Genomic DNA, 26590 nt, shown 5'->3' on the forward strand with positions numbered 1-26590 from the left:
ACAAGAATACTGAAATCTCAACCAGGCCAGATCACAAAGAAGACAAAAAAACAAACTGACAAAGAGGGAAATAAAAACTTCACAGTAATCCAACACTCTCCAGGAATCCATTCAGACACTCACAGTAACATGAAAACAGAGCAAACAAACTGGCACTGAGTGAACAGAAGCAGCAGTCACATGGTTTTACAGGTGTGACGGATGACAACTGATTACAGGGAGAAAGCAAAATACATTCAATCAGCAAGCTAAGAACTGGAAATTCTGACTGTGTGAAATTCAAAATTGGCCCATGTTTGATTGAAGAAATGTTGAAGACATGAGTTGAATCCAAATATGTCTACTTTAAGGAAATGGAAAATACGACTAAATCAATATTACCTCACAAAGTAAATAAATAAAAGCTAAATAGTGCTATTACTTGTAACTCGAAGTCTAGTTAAATCTTTAGTTTTCACTGAATTTAACAGATAAAAATAAATATAAAATGTATTTCAAAGAAGAAAAAAATGGTAAACGGCGTATACTTATATAGGGCTTTCTACCTTCCTGGAAGGCCCAAAGCCCTTGACAGTCACAGACCCATTCACACACACAGTGATGGTGGCTCCGCTGCCAAAACACTACCACCAAACTTCCAGAGGCAAGGTGGGGTTCAGTGTCTTGCCCAAGGACACTTCAACACATGGGTGTGCAAGGCAGGAATCAAACCAGCAATGCTCCGATCAGAGGGTCGACCGCCCCACAGTTGCACTACGGCCGCTCCTCAGCAAGAACAGAAGAGTGTGGACCAAGAGGTTCAGAAATTTTGTCAGAGGCTGAAAAGTTAAGCATGGTGAAATCTGTGTTAGAGCTGTTGAGGGAAGCTGCAACTGTCCTCGAACAGCAAAACCAGCGGGAAACAGCAGGAGATGATTGTACTTTTATTATTATTATTATTATTATTATTATTATTATTATTATTATTATTATTATGATCATTAAGTGACTGTTTGCTCATAATTTTTTTTTTATCCATGCAGTCAGTGCTTTCTTCTTGGACCCACAGACCCGGAAGAAGGGTTAGGATTGGCTTATACGTGCTAACGACATCATTTAGCTTTGGATGTAGTTAAAATCCATGCGGGCAAATGCCGCAATGTGCATCTTGGATAAGTCCGGCAGCTCTATCAGCCAGAGCTGCCGGACGGAGAGCACACCGAAGTCTCCTCAGTAGCGCACGCTATAACAAAGCACACCCCCCCGCTGCAAACACGAAGCTACGAACCCGGCTGCACTGTTCAGACACATTGTTCAATCGCATTGAGCAGCAGGCCAGTCCTGTTTACGCTCCAAAGCCTTCTCTGGAGCGCCACACTGAGGGCACTGACATCATCGCCCTGCCTCCCGCCTGGAACTGCTAACTGGAAATGAATTATTCTACAATTTATGTGCAGTGGGTGTGAAAACGAAAATGCTATCCTGTCTTTGCATTATCACTTTAGTTACATCACAGAATGAGCGGTGTTAAAGTACAAAATGAAAAAGCATTTTGGAGGATTGATTTTTTATTTTATTTTTGAGTCAGTTAAAGCAGTGACATTGTGAAAATAAATAAGCATTTCTGTTAATCCATTTTAATTGTAAAATTAGATATTTCTAATTTTATTTAGCTACACTTTTGCTAAAAAATGTCAAATACCATTTTCTTTATAATTTTGTGACAGAATAAGCGCTGTTGAAGAAGAAAAAACGGTCAACGAACGCAGCTTTATTGTGAAACGGAAAAAGCATTTCTGGTTTTGACTTTTATTTTGAATGAGAAACATATGCTTGGGCGGGGTAGACTTAACTTTAACTTAACTTTACTTATAGAATTGTAACGATTCAGAGGATAAAGATAAAACAAATGCCATTGTAGAACAGTGTTTAAAGTTGTAAATAATTGATTTCCAGTAAAGTGATTCACTATTTTGTATTTTAAAAAGCCAAAGTTCCGATTAAATATCACAAACCAAACTTTCGGTAGTTTTGATTGACAGGTTCTGAGTCACGTGAAAGATGAGTAAGCAGCACGCGGGAGAAGGCGCGCGAATGTATTCTTTTGTCAGAAACGAAAGTGAAAGCATCCTCGTTGTTTCAGGGCTGAAGAAGATCCGTTTGAATCGCGGCAGCTGCAGGATGAGAGCGCGGAGGTGAGACTCTCATCCTTTTCTCTGACACGTTTGTCAAACAGATTTTAGTCCAACATCACAGCCAGAAACTCACTGAAGTCAAACATTTAGAACAAACTTTAAACTATATGTTTAAAAAAAAAAAAATCCTACAAATGTTTCCAGTGAATTCTGACGGTAGTTACCAGGATGCTGAATTTAAAATACAAAATAATAGATTTCTGCAATATATGAAGACAATAAGGCTATTAAATAAAGAAGGGGGGTAGCTGTGGACTCACAGAGCAGTTGAAAACTTTCTTTAGGGTTTTTTTAGGGCTTTTAAGGGTGAAACAAATCATTAACAATTCTCCTCATATAACTGGTAGTTGATGGTCAGATTTATTGTCGATGGTTAGTTGCTTGAATGATCCGATTCAATTCGATTCACTGACCTAGACATTTGGATTTTCGATTTATCCCATTTTCAAACAATTTTTTTATGGTAAAGGTCGATTCGATTCTGCCTCAGACTGATTGATCTGGTTGGATTATAGTTGATTCATAGACTAATCGTTACACCCTTAAGTGAAATCATCGCTATTTACAATTCAGTAATAAAAAAAATCAATTACATCTAAAATTGTCACAGGTTTCTCGTAATTCAAATGACAATACACAAGTCAATATGCAATTGGACCTTTTATTTTTAAAATGCATTTTGCTATTTCCAATTCAGTATTAAAACTTGACATTTCAATACATGGTTTGTTTTAAATTCATTGTAAAGTAAGTTAAAATCTATTGCATTGCAAAACGCCATGCTGTTTTTATGTCAAAATTCAAATGAAATTACAAAACAGCGCCCCCTTGGTGTAATGCATTTTCATTTGGGTTTTATATGGGCTGTGTCTGAATTCCCACCCTAACCCCTAACTACTAAAAAACTATGTAGTGCCCTGAATTTTAAAAGCAATTTGGACACCATGCTCACTACTTTTTTTTTAAATGGCTGATATGATGCCATCGATTTCACAAAGTTAAAATATAATTGATATGATCGTGTTGCAACAATTATTTATTCACTGTCTTGTTAAGAAAAAAACTTCAATGGTATATGAAAAAAATACATTGAAACACATTTTTTGGGCAAAAATTGTTCAGACGCAATGCATTTTGGTCTATTTTCGCCAATCTAGTGAGCATCGATGCACACTGGTTTTTCGCAGACACTTCTTGGAAATTTCTAGGGCACTGGATTTTGGAATTGTAGATTTGGACACCACTGCAAAATGCAATGAGTAGTAGGGGTGTAATAGTACACTAAAATCTCAATTCTGTTCGGTTTGGTTCAGTATTTCATAGGACTCAGTTCAGTACATTTTTAGTATTTTTTCGGTACAGAAAAGGTAGAAAAAATTACTTGCAAAATGCATTTATTGGTTTTATATAACAATAAATAAAATTGACATATGTAGGTGATTTGCTATATAAAATAATACAGCTATTAGCTATCAGGAACTAAAAACTTTTGATACTAGCACAGGCCTGAAAAAAAAAAAACGTGGACCTTTTTTTTTTCTTGTGGACCCGATTCTTACAGTGGGGTGATGCCGTTTAAGTGCATTATGAGATTAGATGTGTTACCTGTGGCATACGCTATCTTTGTGTAACAATGTTGACACACACAGCATTAGACTTATCCAATTGTCTTTTCCCTTCATTGATGCTGAAAACAATGCCAGTGTTCCCACACAGGAGAGCCTAAGGAGATTAGGGGGTCCTCATCTCTGGCCTCGCGTCTGCATTAGCCGCATGTTGACATACTTACTGTCACCTCCGTCACTCAATAGCATCTCGGCGGAAATACATGGCTAACTTTAGTTCGGCCTTGGTGCAAAGTTAATACATTTGGGAAAGCAAAAAAAAAAGTACCGAACTGGTACAAAAGTGAACTGAACCGAAATTGCCGTACCAAAAGGGTTCAATGCAACTCCATGTACCGTTACACCCCCTAGTGAGTAGTGAAGGAGTTCAGACACAACCTGTGTGTCAAATTTCAAATTGAAATGCAAACTGTCAGACTCTCACCAGGCGGGACCTGCCGGCTTCATAAATGTGATAAATCTTCCTTTGGTCGGCCAAAATACAAAAGACTAACAAATGGAATATTTTGGTGTTGGAGGTTAGAGAAGAGAATGCGCTATCTGCTAATGAATTAGCTTCTGTGTTTGTGACTACAACTGCAACTGATGGGTTGCAGCTCTAAAAGAGTTTTTTTGGAGCACATATTTAGGGCTGCTGTGTCCTTGAGACAGTGGTCCCCAAACCCCGAGCCACGGACGGGTTACTTGGTACCCAGCCACAGACAGAAAATAAAAAGAAATACGATAACAGGTTATTTACGTTTTATTAAGTTTTATTTTGGAAAAAAAAAAGTCCTGGATTCTGTTCATCACATTCGTCTTGGTCCCGTGACTTAAAGCAGCTTCTCTGCCAAGCTAGTAGCCCAAAGCTAAAAAGCTAGCAAATGCCAAACAATAAAGCATATTTGGAAAGTTTCTTTGGGGAGGAAAAAGCCAGTGAGAAAACAGAAGCAGAGCCTTTGACTTTAAAGAAACATAAAGCTGCTGTTTACAGACATAAACAGGACTCTTCCTCCAAATCCGGATTATTTGAGACAGATGTTCTTACATAGCTGAAGCCTGTTTGTGTAATAACATGTGGTGACTGACTCTCCATTGTTTCACACACGCAGAAAATAAAGTGGCACGCAAGGTGGACTCACATTTATATTACAATTATAAAACACCAGTTTTATGATCGTTGTGTCGTTTTATTTTGCTTATTTATCCGTCACACCGTAGAAGTCCGGTTGTTAGCATCCACTTTGAAATTAGAGAAAAAATCTTCATCACCAAGTCTAAGTTGTATACAGTTAGACTTATGTATGTATGTTTTTATTATGCTGTGTAAAAGTGTGTATATTTATCTGTTTCAATCTAGATAGATCAATTGCAGACATGTTGTATATAATATCATTTTTACAATATGCTTAAAAATGCATCCTAACAATCTGACACGTATGAGACAAGAAAACTGTTTGGCTTCTACAACAAACATGTTTGGAGTTGAGAGGAGCTGATGAGAGTCTGACGGTTAGCATTTCAATTTGACACGCATAAAGGCCTGTTCACACCGGGACGAATTTCGCCGACGTTTAACGCCTTGTGACTAAACAAAGGGCACTAATGAGAGTGTGCACACCGATGCGAAAAAATGCCACGCGTCAAAGCGTCAAAAAAAAAAAACGCCTCTGGTTCGTTTTTTTTTTTCGACGCGTCGCGTCGAAATCTACTCGACCAATGAGAATGGCGCTTTTGCACACGTGTCTGGAGCTTCTGAAGTTACAGTAAAACACAACTTGGGGGCGCTCAAACACAAAACTGCCTTGCTGAGCACACATACCAGCGAAGAAGATAGACGCCAAATAGCGTCTACACTGCCGCGAAGAAATAATGACGGACATTCTAAAATATCCCCGAACCAAGCACCAGTTGGAGCTACTGGTGCTTGAAATATTCACGTTTTCTTTGTATTATTCTGACAAGCGCGTAAATACTTGCTCTCTTCTTCTGAGTGAAAAGCGACTTTAAGAAGCGTAAAGTTGCGCAGCGCCACCTTGTGTACAGGAGCATTTCTGTTTACATTAAGCGCCATCTAATGTCAGGGAATGAAATTGCATGGTCGCTCGGCTCATCGTCAGTGAAAATCGCCTGGGTGTGAACACAAAAAACGTGGCGAAAAACGCTGGCGAATAACGCCTGGCGAATATTCGTCCCGGTGTGTACGGGCCTTGAAGCTGCTATGCCAAAGAAAATGCATTACACCAAGGGGGCGCTGTTTTGCAACTTCATTTGAAATTTGACACAAAAGCAGCATGGTGTTTTTCAATGCAATAGATTTTAAGTCACTTTGAAATTAATATAAAGCAAACCATGTATTGGAATGACAATTTTTAATATTAAATTTTAATATGTGAATTTTATTTGAATTGTGACGTAAAAAACCCATGACAATTTAAAATGCAATTGAATTTGATTTTATTTAATATATTATATTTTATTTTTCATTGTCTGATTGAATTCTAAATCTTAATATTGAATTCTAAATTGCAAAATGTTTTTACATATTCCAAGCCTGAATTGTATATTGAATTGTCAATTACAAAATGCCTTTTTAAATTCTATGATTAAATTGCAAATTCCATTGTCAATTGAGAATTGTATATGACTTTGAATTATGACTCACGAAACTTTCATGTATTTCAGACTAAATATAGGTGTTCTGTTTGTTTTCACATCTCCATTGGAACAGTGGCATGGACCCCATGTTTTGCAACCTCTTTTTTGTGTCATTTTTCACTCAGCTGTCTGAATTCTAATAAAACCAGGTGATGTCTTAAACCATGTTCATACTTTGTACAAGGCTATTACTTTAATAAATAAAGATGAATGACATAAGTGCATCTTGTTTGTGCAAACCTAAAATGGTTGATTGGTCTCTAAATGTCCTTTAGTGCTTTATCTCAGCATCTTCACACACATGCATGTTCACAGGAAATGCTATTTTTAATTGTTTTCTTTTTCCTGAGTTCTGTTTCTGACCCTGTTTCATCCAAGCTTTTCCCACTGAGACTCTCACTGAGACTGCTTAAAAGACCCACACCATCAGCCCTCCACCACTGAGCCTGCCAGTGGATATTTTTTTAAACATTTAGTCACTTTTATGTAAAGGAAATAAAAAATGAAGTACATAAGTCAAAAGTAGGCATGAGGCCTCTCAAGTTTAACACTCAGAAAAGACCTGAAATTATTGTATTATCTGCTTGTTCAGTCGAGCTTTATGTTTCTTTAAAGCAGAAGAGGCTTTCAGCATAAACCTTTGCAGGACTCTGACCTTTAAGGAAACAGAAATACCACATTTCACTTTTTTCCTATTTCCTTTAAAAATGGAAATCCTGTTTCAGATGGTAAATATCTAGAAAGCCAGACATTCCTGATGAACCTTCTTTTTAGCGTGTTGGTATTTCATTTAAAGAAATCATGCTGCTGTATTATGCAAGTTTTGTTTTCGTCAAACAGCTACTCAAGGGAATATTTTTAATTGTTTTACTATGTAAAATATAAAACAGATTTGAAAGCAGGTGATGATCAGGATGAGTCCAGCACATCAGCATGTGTGATTCATGTGTGCAATCTGCCCTGCAGACAGCAGAGTCTCGTGTGTTTGAGGAGGAAGAGGAGGAGAGGCTCCGTTTGATAGCTGTGCTCTGTTCTGTAGTAATAGGAGCCTCCAGGTGTGTCCCTGCTGCGGCTGGTCCAAAGTCACCTCCTATCGAGGCCTGAGGATCCACCAGGGCAAGATGGGATGCACTCAGAAAGGGATGAGGGTGATGGAACACCAGCAGCAGTACTTGTGTGAACAGAAGCAGCAATACTTGTGTGAACAGAAGATTCAGTGGAACCTAACGCTGAATGTTGACTGCGTTGTCAAAATTGGTTAGTCAAAATGTGTGAAGATTCTTCAACAAGAAAGAAAAATGAGAGCAGAAAACTGGTTTCAAAACATGTTTTATATTTTGAACAGAAAGCCTAGATGTTCCTGACCCGAGCCTCCAGGTCTGTCACTGTGGCTGGACCAAAAGAACCACCTATCAGGGGTTACTGATTCATCAGGGGAGGATGGAATGTACCTTGAAGGGAGCAATGATCCCAGAGAAAGAGAAATATGACTCCAGACATAACACAGAAGAGAAGGAACATCAGTGGAAACCTCTTCCAGAGGTACCTAAGGAGATCTAAAGTGGAAGACCTCAGGTTCTTATATTAAACATCAAAAAGAATAAAAATTCATTTTTCCTGGTTCACTTGACAGATGTTTCCAGAAGGACTGAGGGGAAGCTGCAGAAAGAGCTCTGCTGCAGCAAAGATGGAGTACTGTAGGTGTCATGTTAAATGTGAAACTACAAGTCTGTGCTGCAGCCCAAATGTGACTTTCTGCTCTTCTAACAGCTTCTCCAGAACCTCCACACTCGACTCAGAGAGGATACTCAGCCCGGTACCTGGAGGCCCCGCAGGCCCTCACCCAGGTCTGGAATAGCTCTTTTAATTTTTTAGAAATCATCAGAATTATCATTTCTAGAGAGAAGATTTGAATATGTGAGAATATTTGAAAAGGTGATGAATTTAAGGCCAAATCCGAATTCTTCCCTTACAGCATCTCCTTCAATCATATCATCAATAGTTGCTGGTCAGCTATGTTAGTGCGTAGCTGCTAGCACTCAGAAATACATAACATCGGTTTTATAACTTTATAAAGGTCATGTCAAAACAGGAAAAGCGCTTCTTGTCCATGGCACAGGGCAACGCAGAACATACTAATAACGGAGGGCTCGGCTTTCCTCCGCTGGGAGGGTTAGCCCTTAACCCTTATGCTATCCCAGGCACTTTAACATTGGGAGTTGGGTCATCTAGACCCACTAGACACTGCGCTGAACCTTTTTTCTTCAATGATTTGTGATCTTCACTGGTGTCCATGGATTACATGAAATTTTCCACCTTTATCCACCTTTGTCATGGTAGGGAGAACACGTCAATGTAAGGGTGGGGTCATCTAAGATAGCACAAGGGTAAAAAAACTCTACCCCTCTAAATGCCCTTACAATTGGAGGGGTAGCGAGAAGCCATAGGGGAAGAATTCGGATTCAGACTACTTGTCTGATTAGTATGTCTGTAGTGATGAGGACTTTGTTCCAGCCTGTTGTGCTGTATAGCAGTGGTCCTTAACCTCGGACCGCAGACCGATATTGGTTTGTGGATTACTTGGTACCAGTCTGTAGACCAAAAAAAAATACATTTGACAACTTAGATAATTTCTGTTTTGTTTATTTTGTGATTCAGAAGGAATTTCTATTGTGGAATACTACCAGATTTTATCTTTGACCTACTCTTGACGCAAGTCATTCATCTCAGTCACATGTCTTAAATCTATTCGCTACCCTCTTAAAGCGGCTGCACTGACCACTAAATTTAAACCCCAAAGCTAACAAAGGTTATGATAATACAAACAAACAAATTTCCTTGGGAAAAAAAGAGCCATTGAGCAAATAATGGAAGAGTCTTCGACTTCACAGAAAAAGAAAATTGCTATTTATGGACCAAACCAGCAGTTTTCCTCAACACATCGATCGATATATGGCGGCAGGTGTTGTTTGCACGTACCAAGACCACTTTTTTGTATAATATGCCGAGACTAACTCTAGTGTTACAATCACTTTTGAAAACCGGAAGCTTAAATAATTGAAGGCCAACTACAGCCTCATACAGACTGGTCTGTGAAAATATTGTCTGACATTAAATGTTCGTGGCCTAAAAAAATTGGAGAGCACTGCTGTGGAGAGCTAAGTCTGAGAACAAAGCTCAGTATAGGGTTTTACTCATTAACCACTCCCAACCCCCACCTATGACCATGAGCTTCTTCTCCTCATGGAGAGGAACAAGATGAGGAGATAAGACATTTTTACCACCGTGAAGCACTACTGGCGTTTCCAAATGGGGGTACAGTAGACCCAGGAGAGAACACATCAGCTGGTCTGGCTACACACCAGTGTCCTCCTAGAATGGAAAGAGTGGTTGATGGATGTATAAATAAATGGATGATGGAGGAATCTTTGGACAAATGGATGGTTTAAAGCTGAATAGATTGATGGATGGCAGGATGGATTACTGATGCTTTACAGCTCTGTGTTCTGTCTGGTTTTGTTAGAAGGCAGTCAGTGAAGAAATGCAGATTCACCACAGAATAAAGAGGGAACCAGAATCACGTATGTTAAAAGTTCATTCGTTATAAGTGAATTTGCTGGAATCCGCTTATGAAGATCTCCTTCCATTGCAGATCCTGTCTGGAGAACTGCTGAACAAGCTCCTGAGCTACAGCGTCAGGATTTCTGCTCTGACCTGCAGGTAGAACAGGTGAGGTAAAATGGATATTAACAGGAAACCACACCTGCAGTGAGGTGACAAACTTCTGCTCTGTCTCGTGGGTGCAGAAACTGTTCAGGGAGCCTCTGACTAATCCAGAATCTCAATATAAGGAGAGATACAGAAGTCCACAGGTTTTCCTTCAAACATTTCCTGTTCATTCATTATTTAAATCTTCTGATTATTTTTTTTTTTTGTATTTGAAATGTGTTAATTAGCTAAAGGTTGAACATTCCTGACCAAAGGCATTTGACTCTTTTCAGATTTTGGATTTGATCTCTTTGATCTCAGATGTTTCCAGAAGAATCTGATGTTTGAAAACATTCACTTAAAAATGTTTGAAGTTGCAGTATTAAAAGTTGTAACTTTTTTCAGGTGGACAGACCTGTCAAATCACCTCCACTTGTGGGCCAGTCCAAGAAGAGACATAGATCTGTGGTTCGACCCAAGAAAAAAAATCAATCTGTTTTCCACCCTAAGAACAGAAGTCAACCTGTGGTTCAGCAAAAGAACAAAGAGTCACCTGTGGCTTTGTCCAAGAACAAAATTTCACCTGTGGTCTGGCCCAAGACCATAGATACGCCTTTGGTACGGCCCATGAATCCACATGTGGTGCAGCCAAAGATTATAGATCAACTTGTGGACCAGCCCGAGACCAAAGAACCACCTATAATCCAGTCCAAGAAAAAAAATCCACCTCAGGTCCTTCCCAAGAACAAACATCCACTTGTGGTTTTGCCCAAAAACACAGATCCGCCTGTGGTCCTGCCTAAGAACAAAAATCCACCTATGGTCTGGCCTAAGACCACAGAAACACTATTGGTACGGCCCATGAATCCACATGTGGTGCAGCCCAAGATTAGAGATCAATTTATCGACCAGCCGGAGACCAAAGATCCACCTATAGTCCAGTCCAAGAACAGAGATCCACCTCAGGTCCTTCCCAGGAACAAACATCCACCTGTGGTTTTGCCCAAAAACACAGATCCGCCTGTGGTCCTGCCTAAGAACAAAAATCCACGTATGGTCTGGCCTAAGACCACAGAAACACAATTGGTACGGCCCATGAATCTACATGTGGTGCAGCCCAAGATTAAAGATCAATTTGTGGACCAGCCGGAGACCAAAGATCCACCTATAGTCCAGTCCAAGAACAGAGATCCACCTCAGGTCCTTCCCAGGAACAAACATCCACCTGTGGTTGTGCCCAAAAACACAAATCCATCTGTGGTACTGACCAAGAACACAGATCTGCCTGTGGTCCTGCCCAAGCACAAATATCCACCTGAGGTCTGGCCCAAGACCATAGATTCACCTTTGGCACACCCCATGAATCTACATGTGGTGCAGCCCAAGATTAGAGATCAATTTGTGGACCAGCCGGAGACCAAAGATCCACCTATAGTCCAGTCCAAGAACAGAGATCCACCCCAGGTCCTTCCCATGAACAAACATCCACCTGTGGTTGTGCCCAAAAACACAAATCCATCTGTGGTCCAGACCAAGAACACACTTCCACTTGTGGCCCTGCCCAAGCACAAATATCCACCTATGGCCTGGCCCAAGACCATGGATACACATTTGGCACACCCCATGAATCTACATGTGGTGCAGCCCAAGATTAGAGATCAACTTGTGGACCAGCCCGAGACCAAAGATCCACCTATAGTCCAGTCCAAGAAAAAAAATCCACCTCAGGTCCTTCCCAAGAACAAACATCCACCTGTGGTTGTGCCCCAAAACACAAATCCACCTCTGGTCCTGACCAAGAACACACTTCCACTTGTGGCCCTGCCCAATAACACAGATGTATCTTTGTCCAAAATCAAAGATACATCTGTGCTCCTGCCCAAGACCACAGATCCACCTATAGTCTTATCCAAGAACCCAGATCCACCTGTGGCTTTCTCCAAGAACAGAGATCCATCTGTACAGGGAGAGAAACATCCACATCCAGTACTGGTGGAACTCCAGAATGCTTTACAGAGAAAACAGTCCCTCAGTGAAGAAAGAGAGAAAGAACTGGAAACAAAAGTAAATATTGGAATCATTTCATTTTGATTTGCTTGTACAGAATCCTTTATGAAACATAAAATTTGTGAACAGTTTAAACGGATTTTGATCTGAGACATTATAGTCAGAATCTTTGCTGTCGCATGTGACACAGGCCAAAAGTTGCCCTGACTACAAAGCAGAATCTTTCCATGAAGTAAATGTCTTTCTCTCATTCAGGATATATCAGCTGTGGCTCTAAGCCCATCTGGAACAAAGGTTGCTGTGGGAAACAAGTCAGGTATTATAAGGAAGACATTTCATTTAGTTACATCCTTAAGTGTCAGGGATGTGAAACAGCAGAGCATGTGGATTTGTCTCTGCCTCTTTTTGCAGCATCAGGACTTTCTGAGAGGAAACAGCCAAACCTGAAGAAGCTCTCTTCTGGGCAGGTAAACATCTCTTCCAGACCTGTGGATCTTTGTGTCTCTGTTCTTTTGCCGATGTAACTATACGTTTTTAACTTTTCAGGAGAATATATCGCCCCATCCTGTAATCCAGACAGAAATGGAATCATCTTTATTCTCAACAAAGCTGAAAGACTTTGAGAGGATCCCGGTTGGAGCAGGTGCTCAGCCAACCATCAAAGTCAAGGAGAAGGAGGTGCAGGATCTGATTGAGTCTGGGGGATACTCAAACTTTTGTTTGTGTTTTTTTAATTCTTGGGTTTCTGATTGGACATTTCTAACATGTTTTAATTTAAAAACATTTGTTTACAGATAAACCACCACCACCATGTTAAAGTGGCAGTTCATTTAGGGATATTTCTAATCTAAATTTCAGTGTCATTATAAAGTCACCTGACAGACAAAAAAAGAACAAGATAAAACTGTCAATAAAAATACTGTAAAGATAAGGAAAAACTGACCCCCCACCTAAAGGAAAGTCCTGCAGTTCATGGTTTGAACCAAGCCAAATGTTTGGGATTTTTTTCTGTTGGACTTTACGTCAATTATTTATCTACAATGGGATCACATTAATGCTGGGAAAGTACTTGTTTAACATAAATAAAATGATAAATTAAATCGAATCATAAGCTTTACTCCCTCCCATCGATGCTCATGGAGTAGAATCAGTCATCCTGTCATCACTTTTGTCATCTTGTTAAAGCTTTATCCATCCTTTCAGGTGAGCCCAACAAAACCTCTGGTCCCCCTGAAGCTGAAAGTTCATAGTTGTTTGGTCGCAGTTCAAGCAGTGGAAGAGACAGGAGTCCTGTTCCATGAGGAGGAAACAGAGAATCAGGTGCAGCATTCTTCTGTTAAATGAATGTCACTCAGTCATCTCTCTTGAGGTCTATTTTTTTGCATCTACTTAGGTTTTCTGATAATTGTCTATTCTATTTTAGTTTACTATCATATGGGTGTCATCTTTATCAGGTTAACAAATCCATCAGGGAGCATACAAACCTTTCTGCAGTTTCACTTAAGAACTCACCTGCAGTATCAGAGAAATCCCATACTCATTTACACAAATCAAAGATAATTACCAAAATTATTAAAAAAAGTTATCATTGATGAAGACAGATCTGTGAAGCCAGCAGAAATGTTTTCATGCAGTTGTATTGCTTCTCTGATAAATGTTAGACATCTCTTATCATTTGAAGTGGAAGATTTTGGAGAACTGGTGACTTGTCTTTTTTGTTTTGTTTAAATTTTGAGGACCAAACGCCTGTCTAACAAATCTTTACTTTCACCAACTGTGAAACCTGAGGAGCTGAACTGACGTCTGGTTGTTTTGTCAGAGTGTCACTGGCGTCAGACGTGCTACCACACCCTCCTCATCCTTAGCACAGGATCCAGCATCACGTACGTAGCAGCATGTTTCAATTCTTTCCGAATGAGGACAAAAATGACAGCCTTGTCCTTTTCTTCATAGTTTCTGAAGCTGCACCGGGGGATTTCTCTGCTGGCATGAAGGTAAAACTGATTTCAGAAGAACAGAAGTTCATGCTGGCAGGAGCTGCTTAACCCTTGTGCTATCTTAGATGACCCCACCCTCACATTGAAGTGTTCTCCCTACCATGACAAAGGTGGATAAAGGTGGAAAGATTTCATGTAATCCATGGACACCAGTGAGGTTCACAAATCATTGAAGAAAAGAGGTTCAGAGCACTGTCTAGTGGGTCTAGATGACCCAAATCCCAATGGTAAAGTGCCTAGGATAGCACAAGAGTTACGGCTGTCACTGTGTTTGTGGACACTGCTGAGCTCCTCACACATACAGGACATCCAACTTTAACATTACCCTTTTCATTACTGTAATCATAAACTTCTCTACACATTTCTCCAACATAAACTTACATTTATCCTCCACAAAACACAGAGAAAGAACTTAGCTTATTGTAATATTTTGTAGACGTTCTCCAGTGATACTTTGGTCTAATTCCCAAAGTTCCAAAGATGTGATAAAAAGCTGTACTTTTTCACAAGAACTGAAGAACTGCATTATTGAGTTCAGACATTAATTTAAAGGAAAACTAATACTGGATAAAATATTCAAAAGGCAGTTAGAAGAAGTAAAAGCCTTATAAATTGTCCTGCCATGCCCTAGACCAAACTCATTACCACTATCAGTGCACCCACCATCTGTTATAGTCCTGTTCCTCTTTAATTGATTACATATTCAGGATGAGGTGCTTCTGTTTGTTTTCTTTATTTAAAGAAAAAAAATGTCTTCTTCAGCATCTCAGACCTTTATATTTTCAAGGATATTTGCAGTTGTTTTACTTATAGGATCTATTTTCTTCTATTTTCATAGAAGCTAACAAGTAACAGGATCATCCTATCATACGGCCCAGATTGTTGTGTTAAAGGAGAAATGGTTTATCTTTAACTACCTTGAATTTTGAAGCTGAAGTGGTTTGATGCGCATTTGCATCAATAGTCGTCAAGTGGTTAAATCCCCACTGTTGGTGCTTTACCCTCGACTTCCTGTTTTTATGGTTGAAAACGTTAATCAATCACCAGCGTTTCACGATCTCTTATTTTCAGTACGTCAAAAAACAACAAGTAGTGATCACCCAAAGCATCAATATGTGACATGGAGGGAGATCCCTGTCCACGCGTCAATATTTCACAAATTGGGTGAGAACGTGTCGGCTCCTTATGCTGGTTTAACTGCATCTTGGCCTCTTTCAGGTGAAGGATCTGGCGCAGATGTTTTCAGGAATGTCAGCCAAAATTGGATCAAACAAGAAGAGGGAACCCAAAGAAGTACACCAGCTCTCACAGGTAGCAGATCCTCTAAAATCCAGATGTAATCCTAATTTAAGACCAGATTAAACAGCCTTGTTATAAACTCAGAAGAAGAAATTCACTTTCCTTCTTTTATTTTCTGCTTTTGGGTTTATAAGTGGAACCTCTTTACCTCAATGAGTCCAGCTGTTCTCACAGTTATCAATAGCAGTTTTAACTCACGTGTCATCCCATCATGTTTTTAGAAGTGCTGTTGTTCTCCTTTAGTTAAAAAGCCTACTTTGGATTTATCACCAGTTAGAAATTTGACATTTCTTTTTGTTTCAGAAGTTCTTAAAAAGGTATTTTATAGTCAACTGATGGTCTTTTTAGAAGAGTACACTATCCTTGAGGTTTTTCTGTCTGGGTTTAAAGATTTTCACAGTCCAGAATCAGATGTGGTAATAGTTATTAATTTTTAATTAATTTTTAGCTATAGATTCAGGGCATATTCATATCCCATGATAAGACACATATACCGAAATTGTTCCAGAAGACATATTCTATTTATTCAAGAGTATGACTTGGAAAAACTCTGCCTGAATATTAATACGCCTTTCAATGTAATAAAATGGTCAAATTTATTGTATGTAATGATCATAATGTTAAGCACTGCAACTGTATCTCATATACAAGTTGCTTTTACCTATGTAAGCAAATTCATAGTGCTTTTATTTTGGAAACGTAATATATATTTGTTCTTAAACGGAACAGTCAACATTGTCTGATTTTTACAACAAATATTTTTCAGTATAAGCTGCAGCTCCGCTTTCTCACACATGGAAGTAAACACATATTTTACCGCTCATCACTGCAATGGTTGTTAGGTTTGGAGTTGCTGGACCCAAAAAGGCAGACGAGGACTTGGTTTGATTTAGTGAGTTTTATTGTAGGATGAAACAGATGATGTTGGGCGTTGGATTTTTGGTGTTGGTCTTGGTTCTTTTGGGTTTTTGTTCTTTGGAGGAGGATTCAGAGTTTCTTGCGAAATTTTGATCTGGAGGCTTGGGTTCTTGTGGCTTCGGTTCTGGTGGCTTTGGAGTGGACGTTGGCTTTGGCGTTGGCTTGGGCGTCGGCTTGGCTTGGTGTGGACTGTGGGCGTTAGCTTTGGCTTGACTTGGCTTGGCTTTGGATTTGGCTTGGGTTTCGGCGTAGGTTTGAGCGTAGACTTCGGCTTTGGCCTTGGTGAGGGCTTTGGCGTAGGCTTTAGTTTGGCTTTGGCTTGGATCGGCGAGTCCTTCATTAGGGCAGACGAACCGACAATGGCTGGAGGGCCAGATGGACTAAATAGGGTCCCTGATTGGATGTTGAGCAGGTGTGCGAGACCGGATCATCACGCAGGTGTGCGGGGACGACCCCGACGCCTGACAGTACCCCCTCCACAAGGGACGCCACCTGGCGGCCGAAAACGGTCAGGGTGCAGAAGACGGAAATCACGCACAAGACCATCATCCAAAATTAAGGAGCGAGGCACCCAACACCGCTCCTCCGGGCCATAGCCCTCCCAATCAACAAGATACTGAAACCCACGACCCCGACGGCGCACATCCAGGATGCGACGAACCGAAAAAGCAGGATGGCCATCCATGAGCCGGGCGGGCGGAGGGGGCACGGACGGAGGGCACAGCGGACTGGTCACCACTGGCTTGAGGCGGGACACGTGGAACACTGGGTGGACTCTCATGGAGCGGGGAAGACGGAGCTTGACAGACGCCGGATTGATGATGGAGTCAATCTCAAAAGGGCCAACATAACGGGGAGACAACTTCCTGGACTCTGTGAGCAATGGCAGATCCCTGGTTGACAGCCATACCTGTTGCCCAGGTGTATAAGCAGGGGCAGCAGTGCGACGCCTGTCCGCAACCGTCTTAGTGCGGTGAGAAGTGCGGAGGAGAGACTATTTGGTTGCTGTCCAGATCTTACGACAACGACGGATATGGGCTGTCACCGATGGCACTGCCAAATCCAACTCCTCAGAAGGAAAAAGAGGAGGCTGGTATCCCAGTGATGCTTCAAAAGGAGAAAGGCCAGTGGGAGAAGAAACCAGAGAATTATGAGAGTATTCCACCCAGGCCAGGTAATCAGACCAAGACGAGGGGTTCTGGGAGCAGACACAGCGGAGAGCGGACTCCAAGTCCTGGTTGGTGCGCTCTGTCTGACCATTGGTTTGAGGATGGAAGCCAGAGGACAGACTGGCCGTGGCTCCCAGAGCTTGGCAAAAACATTTCCAGACCTGGGATGTGAACTGGGGCCCCCGATCCGAGACTATGTCCGAAGGAATACCATGAAGGCGGAACACATGGATGGAGAGAGCACTGGCAGTGTCAGCGGCGGTGGGAAGCTTGGGCATAGCCACGAAGTGAGCAGCCTTGGAAAAACGGTCGACTATGGTGAGTATGACTGTGTTCCCCTTAGAAGCGGGGAGACCGGTGACAAAGTCGACAGCGATGTGAGACCACGGCCGGGAGGGGATAGGTAGAGGCTGGAGGAGCCCGGCGGGTGCTTGATGGGTGGACTTGCTGGTAGCACACACAGTGCACGCCGCCACGAACGACCTGGTGTCCCTGACTATAGTTGGCCACCAGAAACGCCGTTGAATCAAAGACAGAGTACGACGGAGACCCGGGTGGCAAGAAAAACGAGAAGCATGGATCCAAGACAGCACTTGAGACCGAACAGCTGCAGGAACAAATTGGCGGTTGGTCGGTCCCCCTCCTGGGTCGGGGTCGGTGGTCAGAGCATCATTAATGGCCGTCTCTATCTCCCAAGTTAGGCTGGCCACCACACACGAAGAAGGGAGAATTGGATTTGCCGAGAGGTCAGGGTCATTAGGGCGGTGTAAACGCGAAAGTGCGTCGGGCTTGAGGTTGCGAGATCCAGGACGGAAGGAAACTGTGAAATTGAAGAACAAGGCTCATCGAGCTTGGCGAGGGTTAAGTCTCTTGGCCGAGCTCAGATACTCCAAATTTTTGTGGTCGGTCCAAACTAAGAAGGGATGTTCAGCCCCCTCCAACCAGTGGCGCCACTCTTCGAGGGCCAGTTTAATGGCCAATAATTCCCGATTTCCCACGTCGTAGTTTCGTTCGGAGGCTGAAAGCTTACGGGAGAAGAAAGCACATGGATGGAGTTTGCCGTCCTCCGCGCGTTGGGAGAGAACGGCTCCCACCCCGGTATCTGAGGCGTCAACTTCCACAACGAACTGACGGGTGGGGTCGGCTTGGGCCAAAACTGGGGCTGAGGTAAAAAGCTCCTTGAGATGTTTGAAGGCCTCCTCCGCCCCCTGGTGCCACAGAAAAGGCCTTTTGGTGGATGTTAGGTTGGTCAGGTGATTTACTAAACTGCTATAGTTGCGTATGAAACGGCGATAAAAGTTTGCAAAACCTAGGAAGCGCTGTAGGTCTTTTCGTGTAGTTGGTTTGGGCCAGTCCTTGATTGCGGAGACTTTAGTTGGGTCCATATTCATTTTCCCCCTTTCGATAATGAAACCCAGGAAAGAGACTCTGGGAACATGAAAGTCACATTTCTCCGCCTTGACAAAAAGTTTGTTTTCGAGTAATCTCTGCAGGACCAAGCGGACATGTTGACAGTGGGTCTCGAGTGAGGGTGAATAGATGAGTATGTCATCAAGATAGACAAAAACAAAGCGGTTCAGGAAATCACGTAGGACATCGTTAACAAGAGCCTGGAACACAGCAGGGGCGTTGGTTAAACCAAAGGGCATAACTAGATATTCAAAATGGCCCAATGGGGTGTTGAAAGCTGTTTTCCATTCATCCCCTTCCCGAATTCGCACCAGGTGATAGGCGTTTCGTAAGTCTAACTTACTGAATACTGAAGCACCCTGGAGGTATTCGAAAGCAGAGTTCAACAAGGGCAGGGGGTATTTATTTTTGACAGTGATTTTATTTAACTGGCTGTAGTCAATACAGGGACGAAGTGTTTTGTCCTTTTTCTCGACAAAGAAAAAACCCGCTGCCAGGGGGGAGGAAGATGGTCGGATGATCCCAGCCGCCAGCGATTCCTTGATATAAAGTTCCATGGCTTGGAGCTCTGGTTTCGAAAGGCGGTAGAGGCGAGAAGTGGGCAAGGTGGCCCCCGGGATCAACTCTATGGGACAGTCATATGGTCTGTGAGGAGGAAGAGTAGATGCTTTTATTTTACTAAAGACAGCCGCCAGGTCAATGTAGATGGGAGGGACGCCGGACAGATCTGGGACCTCTGGAGGAGGTGTGGTCATGGGTAAATCTGGATATGCAGAGCGAAGACAGGTGGAATGACAATATGGACTCCAGCTCATAATGCTGTTAGACTGCCAGTCGATATGGGGATTGTGTTGACACAGCCAGGGGCGACCCAAGATTATTTGTCTGGAAGGCGCCTGGAAAACATAAAACTGCAGGGTTTCCACATGGTTGCCCGAAACACAAAGGAGAACTGGAGCAGTTTGGTTATTAATAACTGTGAGGGGTTGCCCATCTGCCGCACTTACTCTTAGAGGAGGGTCTAACGGAACGAGTGATAAACCAGCCTCGAGAGCCAGGTCCTCATTGAGGAAGTTTCCTTCCGCACCAGAGTCAATCAGGGCCGAAACAGAACCAGACCACGAACCAGAGGAAAGAGAAACCAGGAATTCTGAACTTGATGGGGTGAGGCTTTGAGAGTCTTTGCCCCTCAGTGACCCCATTATCACTGAGGGGCTCTGTCTTTTGGTTTTACAGGACAGACCGCCACCCTGTGTGTATTACTGCCACAATAGAAGCATTCACCTCTTGTCCATCGATCCTGTCTTTCCTTTGGAGTCAAACGAGTCCTCCCCAACTGCATCGGTTCCTCTGTTGATGACGTGGGAGCTGAGGATTCAAAAAAACTGGGAGGGGGCGTTACCTGCCGTGACGTAGGTTTCGGAAAGGTCTGCTGGGATTTGTAGTTCCGGGATGAGCGGCGCTCTCGAAGGCGGTTGTCAATTCTAATGGAGAGAGAAATAAGAGATTCCAGGGAGTCAGGTTTGTCGTAATGCAAAAGCTCGTCCTTTATGGAATCGGATAAACCGTTGTAAAACACTTCTAGAAGCGCTCTAGTGTCCCAACCCACCTCCGTGGCCAGGATGCGGAAGTCAACTGAGTATTCGGCCACGGAGCGTTTGTCTTTGCGCAGGGTCAGCAGTTTGCGGGAGGCGTCGTGGTATCTTTCTGGTGTCTCGAATACTTGTTTAAAGTGGCCCATAAAATCTTGAAATGATAACGCCGTCATGTTGTGGTTCGCTAAGAACGCTTCGGCCCATTCAAGAGCTCGACCGCGTAACAGTCCGGTAACATAGGCTATCTTGGCTGCGTCGGAGGAATACATGCTGCCTTGTTGTGAGAACACCTGCGAAGACTGGAGGAGGAATCCCCTACAATGGTCGGATGTTCCCGAAAAAGGATCCGGATTGGGGATGCGAGCTTCCAGGACAGGTGAAGCATGAGGTGGCGGAGTCTGCGGCATAGGAGCCACGCCGGCGGAGTCAGGTGAGCGTGAATCGGCAATGGTTTGGAGCAATGAGTGGAGCTGGGACAACTGCTGTGAGATGGCTTGTTGATTTCCCGAAAGGCTGTGAAGCATTTGTTCATGTCTGTCCATGGTGGAGGCGTGGGAGGACAAAGTCTGGTTCACGGGGTCCGGGCCTGCTGGGTCCATGTTGGTCGGTTCGTTCTGTTAGGTTTGGAGTTGCTGGACCCAAAAAGGCAGACGAGGACTTGGTTTGATTTAGTGAGTTTTATTGTAGGATGAAACAGATGATGTTGGGCGTTGGATTTTTGGTGTTGGTCTTGGTTCTTTTGGGTTTTTGTTCTTTGGAGGAGGATTCAGAGTTTCTTGCGAAATTTTGATCTGGAGGCTTGGGTTCTTGTGGCTTCGGTTCTGGTGGCTTTGGAGTGGACGTTGGCTTTGGCGTTGGCTTGGGCGTCGGCTTGGCTTGGTGTGGACTGTGGGCGTTAGCTTTGGCTTGACTTGGCTTGGCTTTGGATTTGGCTTGGGTTTCGGCGTAGGTTTGAGCGTAGACTTCGGCTTTGGCCTTGGCGAGGGCTTTGGCGTAGGCTTTAGTTTGGCTTTGGCTTGGATCGGCGAGTCCTTCATTAGGGCAGACGAACCGACAATGGCTGGAGGGCCAGATGGACTAAATAGGGTCCCTGATTGGATGTTGAGCAGGTGTGCGAGACCGGATCATCACGCAGGTGTGCGGGGACGACCCCGACGCCTGACAATGGTGGTCTTTTTTTAGAGCGTTGTACACATCACTCTGATCCATCAGGTCGCTGAACTAAAATCTATTGCTGGAAGGTTCTGCAGAACTGTGGCCCACTTTGCTGATAGCATTTTGGCTGGTGCTACGTGCATTAGCCGCTGTGCAGCTGCAGTGCTTCACTCGTTCTTATCTGAGTCCGCTAAAAAGCACTGCAATCTGTGCTTTTATATGATACTGGCAGCAACATGGCTCAGAGTTTCGGTTCGGTTTCCATCCTAAGTAAAAACTAAGTAGTTCATGTCTCATAACAACAAAACAAGCTGCGCCTTACTGAGATCTTGTTGTTGTTTGGTGCGGTGTAGAGCTGCTCAGAGAGGCTCCGTGTGCTCTGCTGCCAACTAGCTGTCGGAGATAAGATTGGAAAACAAGAGTCAGACGCTGAAGGACTCTCATAAATAATTAGATATCTTCCTGACCGCATTTTGAATCGATACAAGTATCGCCAAATGCATTTTTTTTACACCCCTACTATTAGACCTGTCGGCTCCATTTGCAATATGAGCGGTTGGAGAGCTTGGCCTGTAGGAAATTGGCCAGTGAGTGTAAGTGGCCTTTTTGCCCCGTGTCACTGGGAATCAGAGGTCCCTCACCGCCAAAACTTATTTTTAAATTGACTTAATAGTAAAGAGGACTTTGACCAATTTTTCTATCATATCTTATTTTAACACCAACACGTCTGTAGTTACTTTATGTAGTTTTAGCATACTATATGTATTTGTATATAACCCCTTGTGATGATACAGATATTAAGGTTTATGGAAATTGTTAAAGTGCTATATAGATTAAATTGGATTGGACTGAATTATGTTTTGCTCTCCTTGATTTGGTTTGATCACTCTTGTTTTTTTTTTACAATGTATAAGTGTATTTCTCTCTATTTTTTTATTCATTGTTGAGTTTATTTTCATAAAGTCGTGTTTGGTAACTTTCCAGTTATCAGTGACTCTCCTTTCCCTTCAAAATGATGTTGATTTGTTTATGAAAAACTTGTTTATGACTTCCCAGTCTCATTCACCAAAAAACATCCCAGCACCTTCTGTTCTATGTATGTCTGACATTTTGTACCATGTTAGATGACTACTTTCATCTTTTCTTTGTCAGAGTGTCAAAGAAACCACAAGCACAGCGGAGTCCTCCCAGACTGAAGTCTCTCAGGAGGTTCCATTATTATGTATGTTTGAAAACTACTTTTCTTTTAATTCTGAAGAAATTGACAGTAATATGGTTGTCTTTTTTTCCATTTGAAGCTGAACCACCCACTCTCATTACTGACATGAAGGTAAAGCAGATACATAAAGACATTCTTAAAAATGAAAACTGAATTTTCCACAGACTGACTGAAACGGTAAACTTGTTTCAGGTGAAGGAGCGGCTTCAGATGTTTAAAAGTCTGGAAAGCAAAACTCCTAAAAAGAAGCAGCAACTCTTCCAGGTGATGGAGACTGAAAATGTTCCTGTTGTCTTTTGGATCTTTTAAAACATTCTTGCTTTTATATAATTTGACATGATTATTTCCTGCCTCCTGTTGTTCAGGTAAAGACTCATGCTCGTGGAATTTCATTTGCCACTAAGGAGGAAACAATGCTGGCGAAAAAGACAAACAGAGAGGAGCAAAAAGGAGTGAAGGTGGTCATAATCTGCTGTTCTACTTTCATCTCTTCATGCAGCTGCACAGACTTAAAGACAAGCAGCTATAAATACTGACCAATCGTTATATAACAGACAGGACAATACAAGTATGTAAAGTAAACACATTCAAGTTTGCATGAATCTATAAACTAATAAAAAGTAAGTAAAAGCTGGGTTTCAAAGCCAGAGTTAAGAAGGTCATAAGGTGTGATGTCTGTACGCTGTGGAAGCCCCGCCCTCCTCTAGATGACTAGTTGACCTGGATGACCATATGGAACTCTTTCTTATTATTCACTAATAAATGTAAAAATGAATTATTGATTTAAAAACATGTATTTTTTAAAACATAAAGCAGGATTTCTGGAATTAGATGCTTTAGAAATAAGACTGAGTGACTAAAATGATCGATTAGTCACCCAATCTTATTTCTAAAGTATCTAAATCTGCTTTATTTTGAATTTTCTTTGGAAAACGCAGCAGGAAGAAATGCAGCTTTAAATTATGTTTTTTTCATTTTTTTTTTTTTTTAGATTTCCTTGTAAATACTTATTTTGCTGTGTTTGAAAAGGAACCAGCCTCAACATTAACTAACGTGGGAAACAGTAAAAGCGTCAGAAAATCACAAACCAAGCTGCCCAACTGTGTAAACTTGTGATTTGCTACAGGTTTTCTACAGCATTTATCCATGACCTATTTACTGTGATTTGAGGTCAAATGTTTTTATAATTTATAAGTAAATGAGTTACAGAGGTTCCGAAATTCCCTCCACTAACCTGAACCCTTTTTTTTTTTTTTTTTTTTCTTACTATGTCTTTATGTTTACTCATGTTTTACTCTGATAATTTCTTATTGACGTTTTATTCTGTTTTTCTTATTTTAACCTTGTACAGCGACCTTGGGTGACCTGAAAGGCGCTTGAAATAAAATTTATTATTATTATTATTATTATTATTATTATTAACTCATTGCCTTTGCAAAGGAGCGCAACAGGACAGAAATAGGAGCGATGTTTAAATGGATTGATCTTTGTGGGTGAATGGCCTCAAAAACACACACACCTGTACACACACACTGCTCCTTTTTTAGGACAAAAAATAAGTGAGAAAGCTGCAGGTTTGCAAAATAAAAACAATTTAAGGAGATTAGAAAGTCTGGAGAACAACTGCTGCACATTTGTTTCAATAAAGTTTGGTTCTTTTGAAGCATAATCAAAACAAATGATGGATAAATGTAGACAAGTGCTAAAGGAATCAGTGTTTAAGGGGTTTCAGCTGTGCATGTCTGGTCTTCTTTCTTGACAGACGTTTGGAAATCTCGTCACTGCTGTCAGCAAACAGAATTTATCTGCAGTCAAACCCACAGCGGGGAGGAAAGCCACAACAAGCCTGAAGGTATGGAGTGGCTTCATGTTTGCATGCTCTCCACAGAGCTTCTGTCAGGGTTTGAACCTCCTATGCTCTTAAATGTCTCAGGTGAAGGACCTCGTGCAGATGTTTTCTGCTTTATCAGTTCCACCAAAGTAGAGGCTGGAAGGAAGCAGGAAACCAGCAGCGCACACGATAACCCGCCCTGAACCTACAGCTGTGAGGGGAGACAGGAAGTGAAAGTCCTCTGCTGTGGTCCTAATGCGAACGCTTCACAAAATGTGTTTAGAGCAGCAGCAGTTCAGCTGCATGTATGTAACTTTAGGATATGTCTCAGCCATGAAACCTTTGCTGATGTTCCTCAACTGCTTCACCCTCAGGTTTCTGCCGGCACAGCTTAAACATGCAGAAGTTAGAGATTAATGCGTGCTTTAAGCTGTTTGATTTTAAAGTGGAGACTTTTATTCAGAAGAGGTTACTTGTCCAGAAAATGTCAGATAAGAAAACATCAGTTTACCTTAAGGATAATGGAGAACATAAAATATCAAACCAGTTAGTGATTAATTCATTTTGTACATCTATTTATCAGGAACTCAAAAACAGGAAATAAAAAAGAAGGAAATGAATTGTTCATAGTTCTGAAGATGCTGCAAAGCTCCAAATCTAGTCCTTTCCGAACTCTGATGGAGATCCATCAGCGGTTCTGAGAGTCTGTGTGTGTCTGTTCCCATCACTTCTTCAGAACCTTGTTGGCTGAGCGCCAGCCTGAAAGCCTGAAGGAGCAGGACTTTTGCTGTGAGCAGCCTTTCTGCTGGGAGTAACTCATTACTAAAGGACCGAATCACAAAAACACACAACTTTTTGCTTTGATAAAGTACAGGAAGGAATTAGTGCAATATTCTTCCAAAGAATTTTTGACTTTTTACATCAGACCAGTCGCTTAAAGTTTTAAAAAAAGAGACAAAGAGGCATTTCCTAAAGAAGAAATGACACAAACCGAATCTGTTTAAAGATCATGCTCAGGCTGTTTAGGCTTCAATAATCCAAAAATGTTTGTGTTCCTAATAAATGTATCCATTTCTGTTTGTATCTTTCTGCTTTATCCATGCCTGTACTTCTTTATTTGATCTTTTTATCTAAAGATTCAAGATCAAAAATTGTTCTTCAAGCAAATAGCCTTTATTTTCATTCGTGTGGACTAAACTGCTTTCATTTGACTAAAAAAGAGGATTTTTTTTAACTTTATATTTTTTTTATTTACTTTAAAGAAAAGGGGGATTTTAATAGTAATACGTTTACCATAAACCTTCATCTTAATGTAAAACTCTACATGGTATGTTTGTCATTTTAGACTAATGTATAGAAAGCTACTTGAAAGAAGGTGCAGGACTTTGAATTTTATTTTAAGGAATTACTTTTGAACAATAATAAGAAGTCATGTGGAATGTATTACAGTTTGGAAGTTCCCTGTGATCTGTTTTTCTTTTCCTGGCTGCTGTGCGGCTGGACCGCTGCTGGCTTTCACTGCTCGTGTTTATTTTTGCTCCTTCCTCTGGTTTTTTATCTGCCCTAAATAAAGGCTCTGTGTGTTTGCTCCATGTGAGCCGTCGGAAGCCTGTCCCATTTCAAGGAGTTTCTATATTATACTGCATGCAGAGCTAACCATTATTTTATGACATCTAACAAAATTAATCACACCAAAGATCTTATGAAATGTAAAAAAAAAATCAAAGGAATAAAAACCTGATTTGATGGTTTTGAAAACTAAAGCTATGTTTTTTCATTTCCTGGATTCCTAAATAAAATATACATTGGGAAAATACATCCATCCATTTTTTGAACCTGCTAAATC

The 26590-nt window shown here is 41.6% G+C and overlaps 1 protein-coding gene across 2 annotated transcripts; it reads left to right on the forward strand.

Annotated features, from left to right (window-relative positions):
* The first annotated feature begins 1710 nt into the window (after positions 1-1710).
* On the forward strand, positions 1711-26559 carry LOC105353653 (titin-like). Of its 2 annotated transcripts, none has more exons than XM_023966359.1 (21): positions 1711-2174; positions 7476-7693; positions 7782-7978; positions 8070-8133; positions 8207-8283; positions 9960-10017; positions 10089-10165; positions 10550-12208; positions 12407-12467; positions 12560-12618; positions 12698-12829; positions 13355-13471; positions 13971-14034; positions 14105-14145; positions 15367-15459; positions 22847-22916; positions 22993-23024; positions 23106-23177; positions 23279-23371; positions 24676-24765; positions 24847-26559. In XM_023966359.1, exons 1-21 carry the CDS (start codon positions 2041-2043, stop codon positions 24895-24897), a joined length of 3459 nt encoding a protein of 1152 aa, XP_023822127.1. In that variant the 5' UTR covers positions 1711-2040; the 3' UTR covers positions 24898-26559. The 2 variants fall into 2 exon arrangements, with proteins under 2 accessions (XP_023822127.1, XP_023822128.1); XM_023966360.1 differs by having other exon boundaries at positions 12563-12618.
* Positions 26560-26590: the final 31 nt, after the last annotated feature.

Source organism: Oryzias latipes, chromosome 18 (assembly GCF_002234675.1).
Source record: "Oryzias latipes chromosome 18, ASM223467v1".
Taxonomy (NCBI): Eukaryota; Metazoa; Chordata; class Actinopteri; order Beloniformes; family Adrianichthyidae; genus Oryzias; species Oryzias latipes.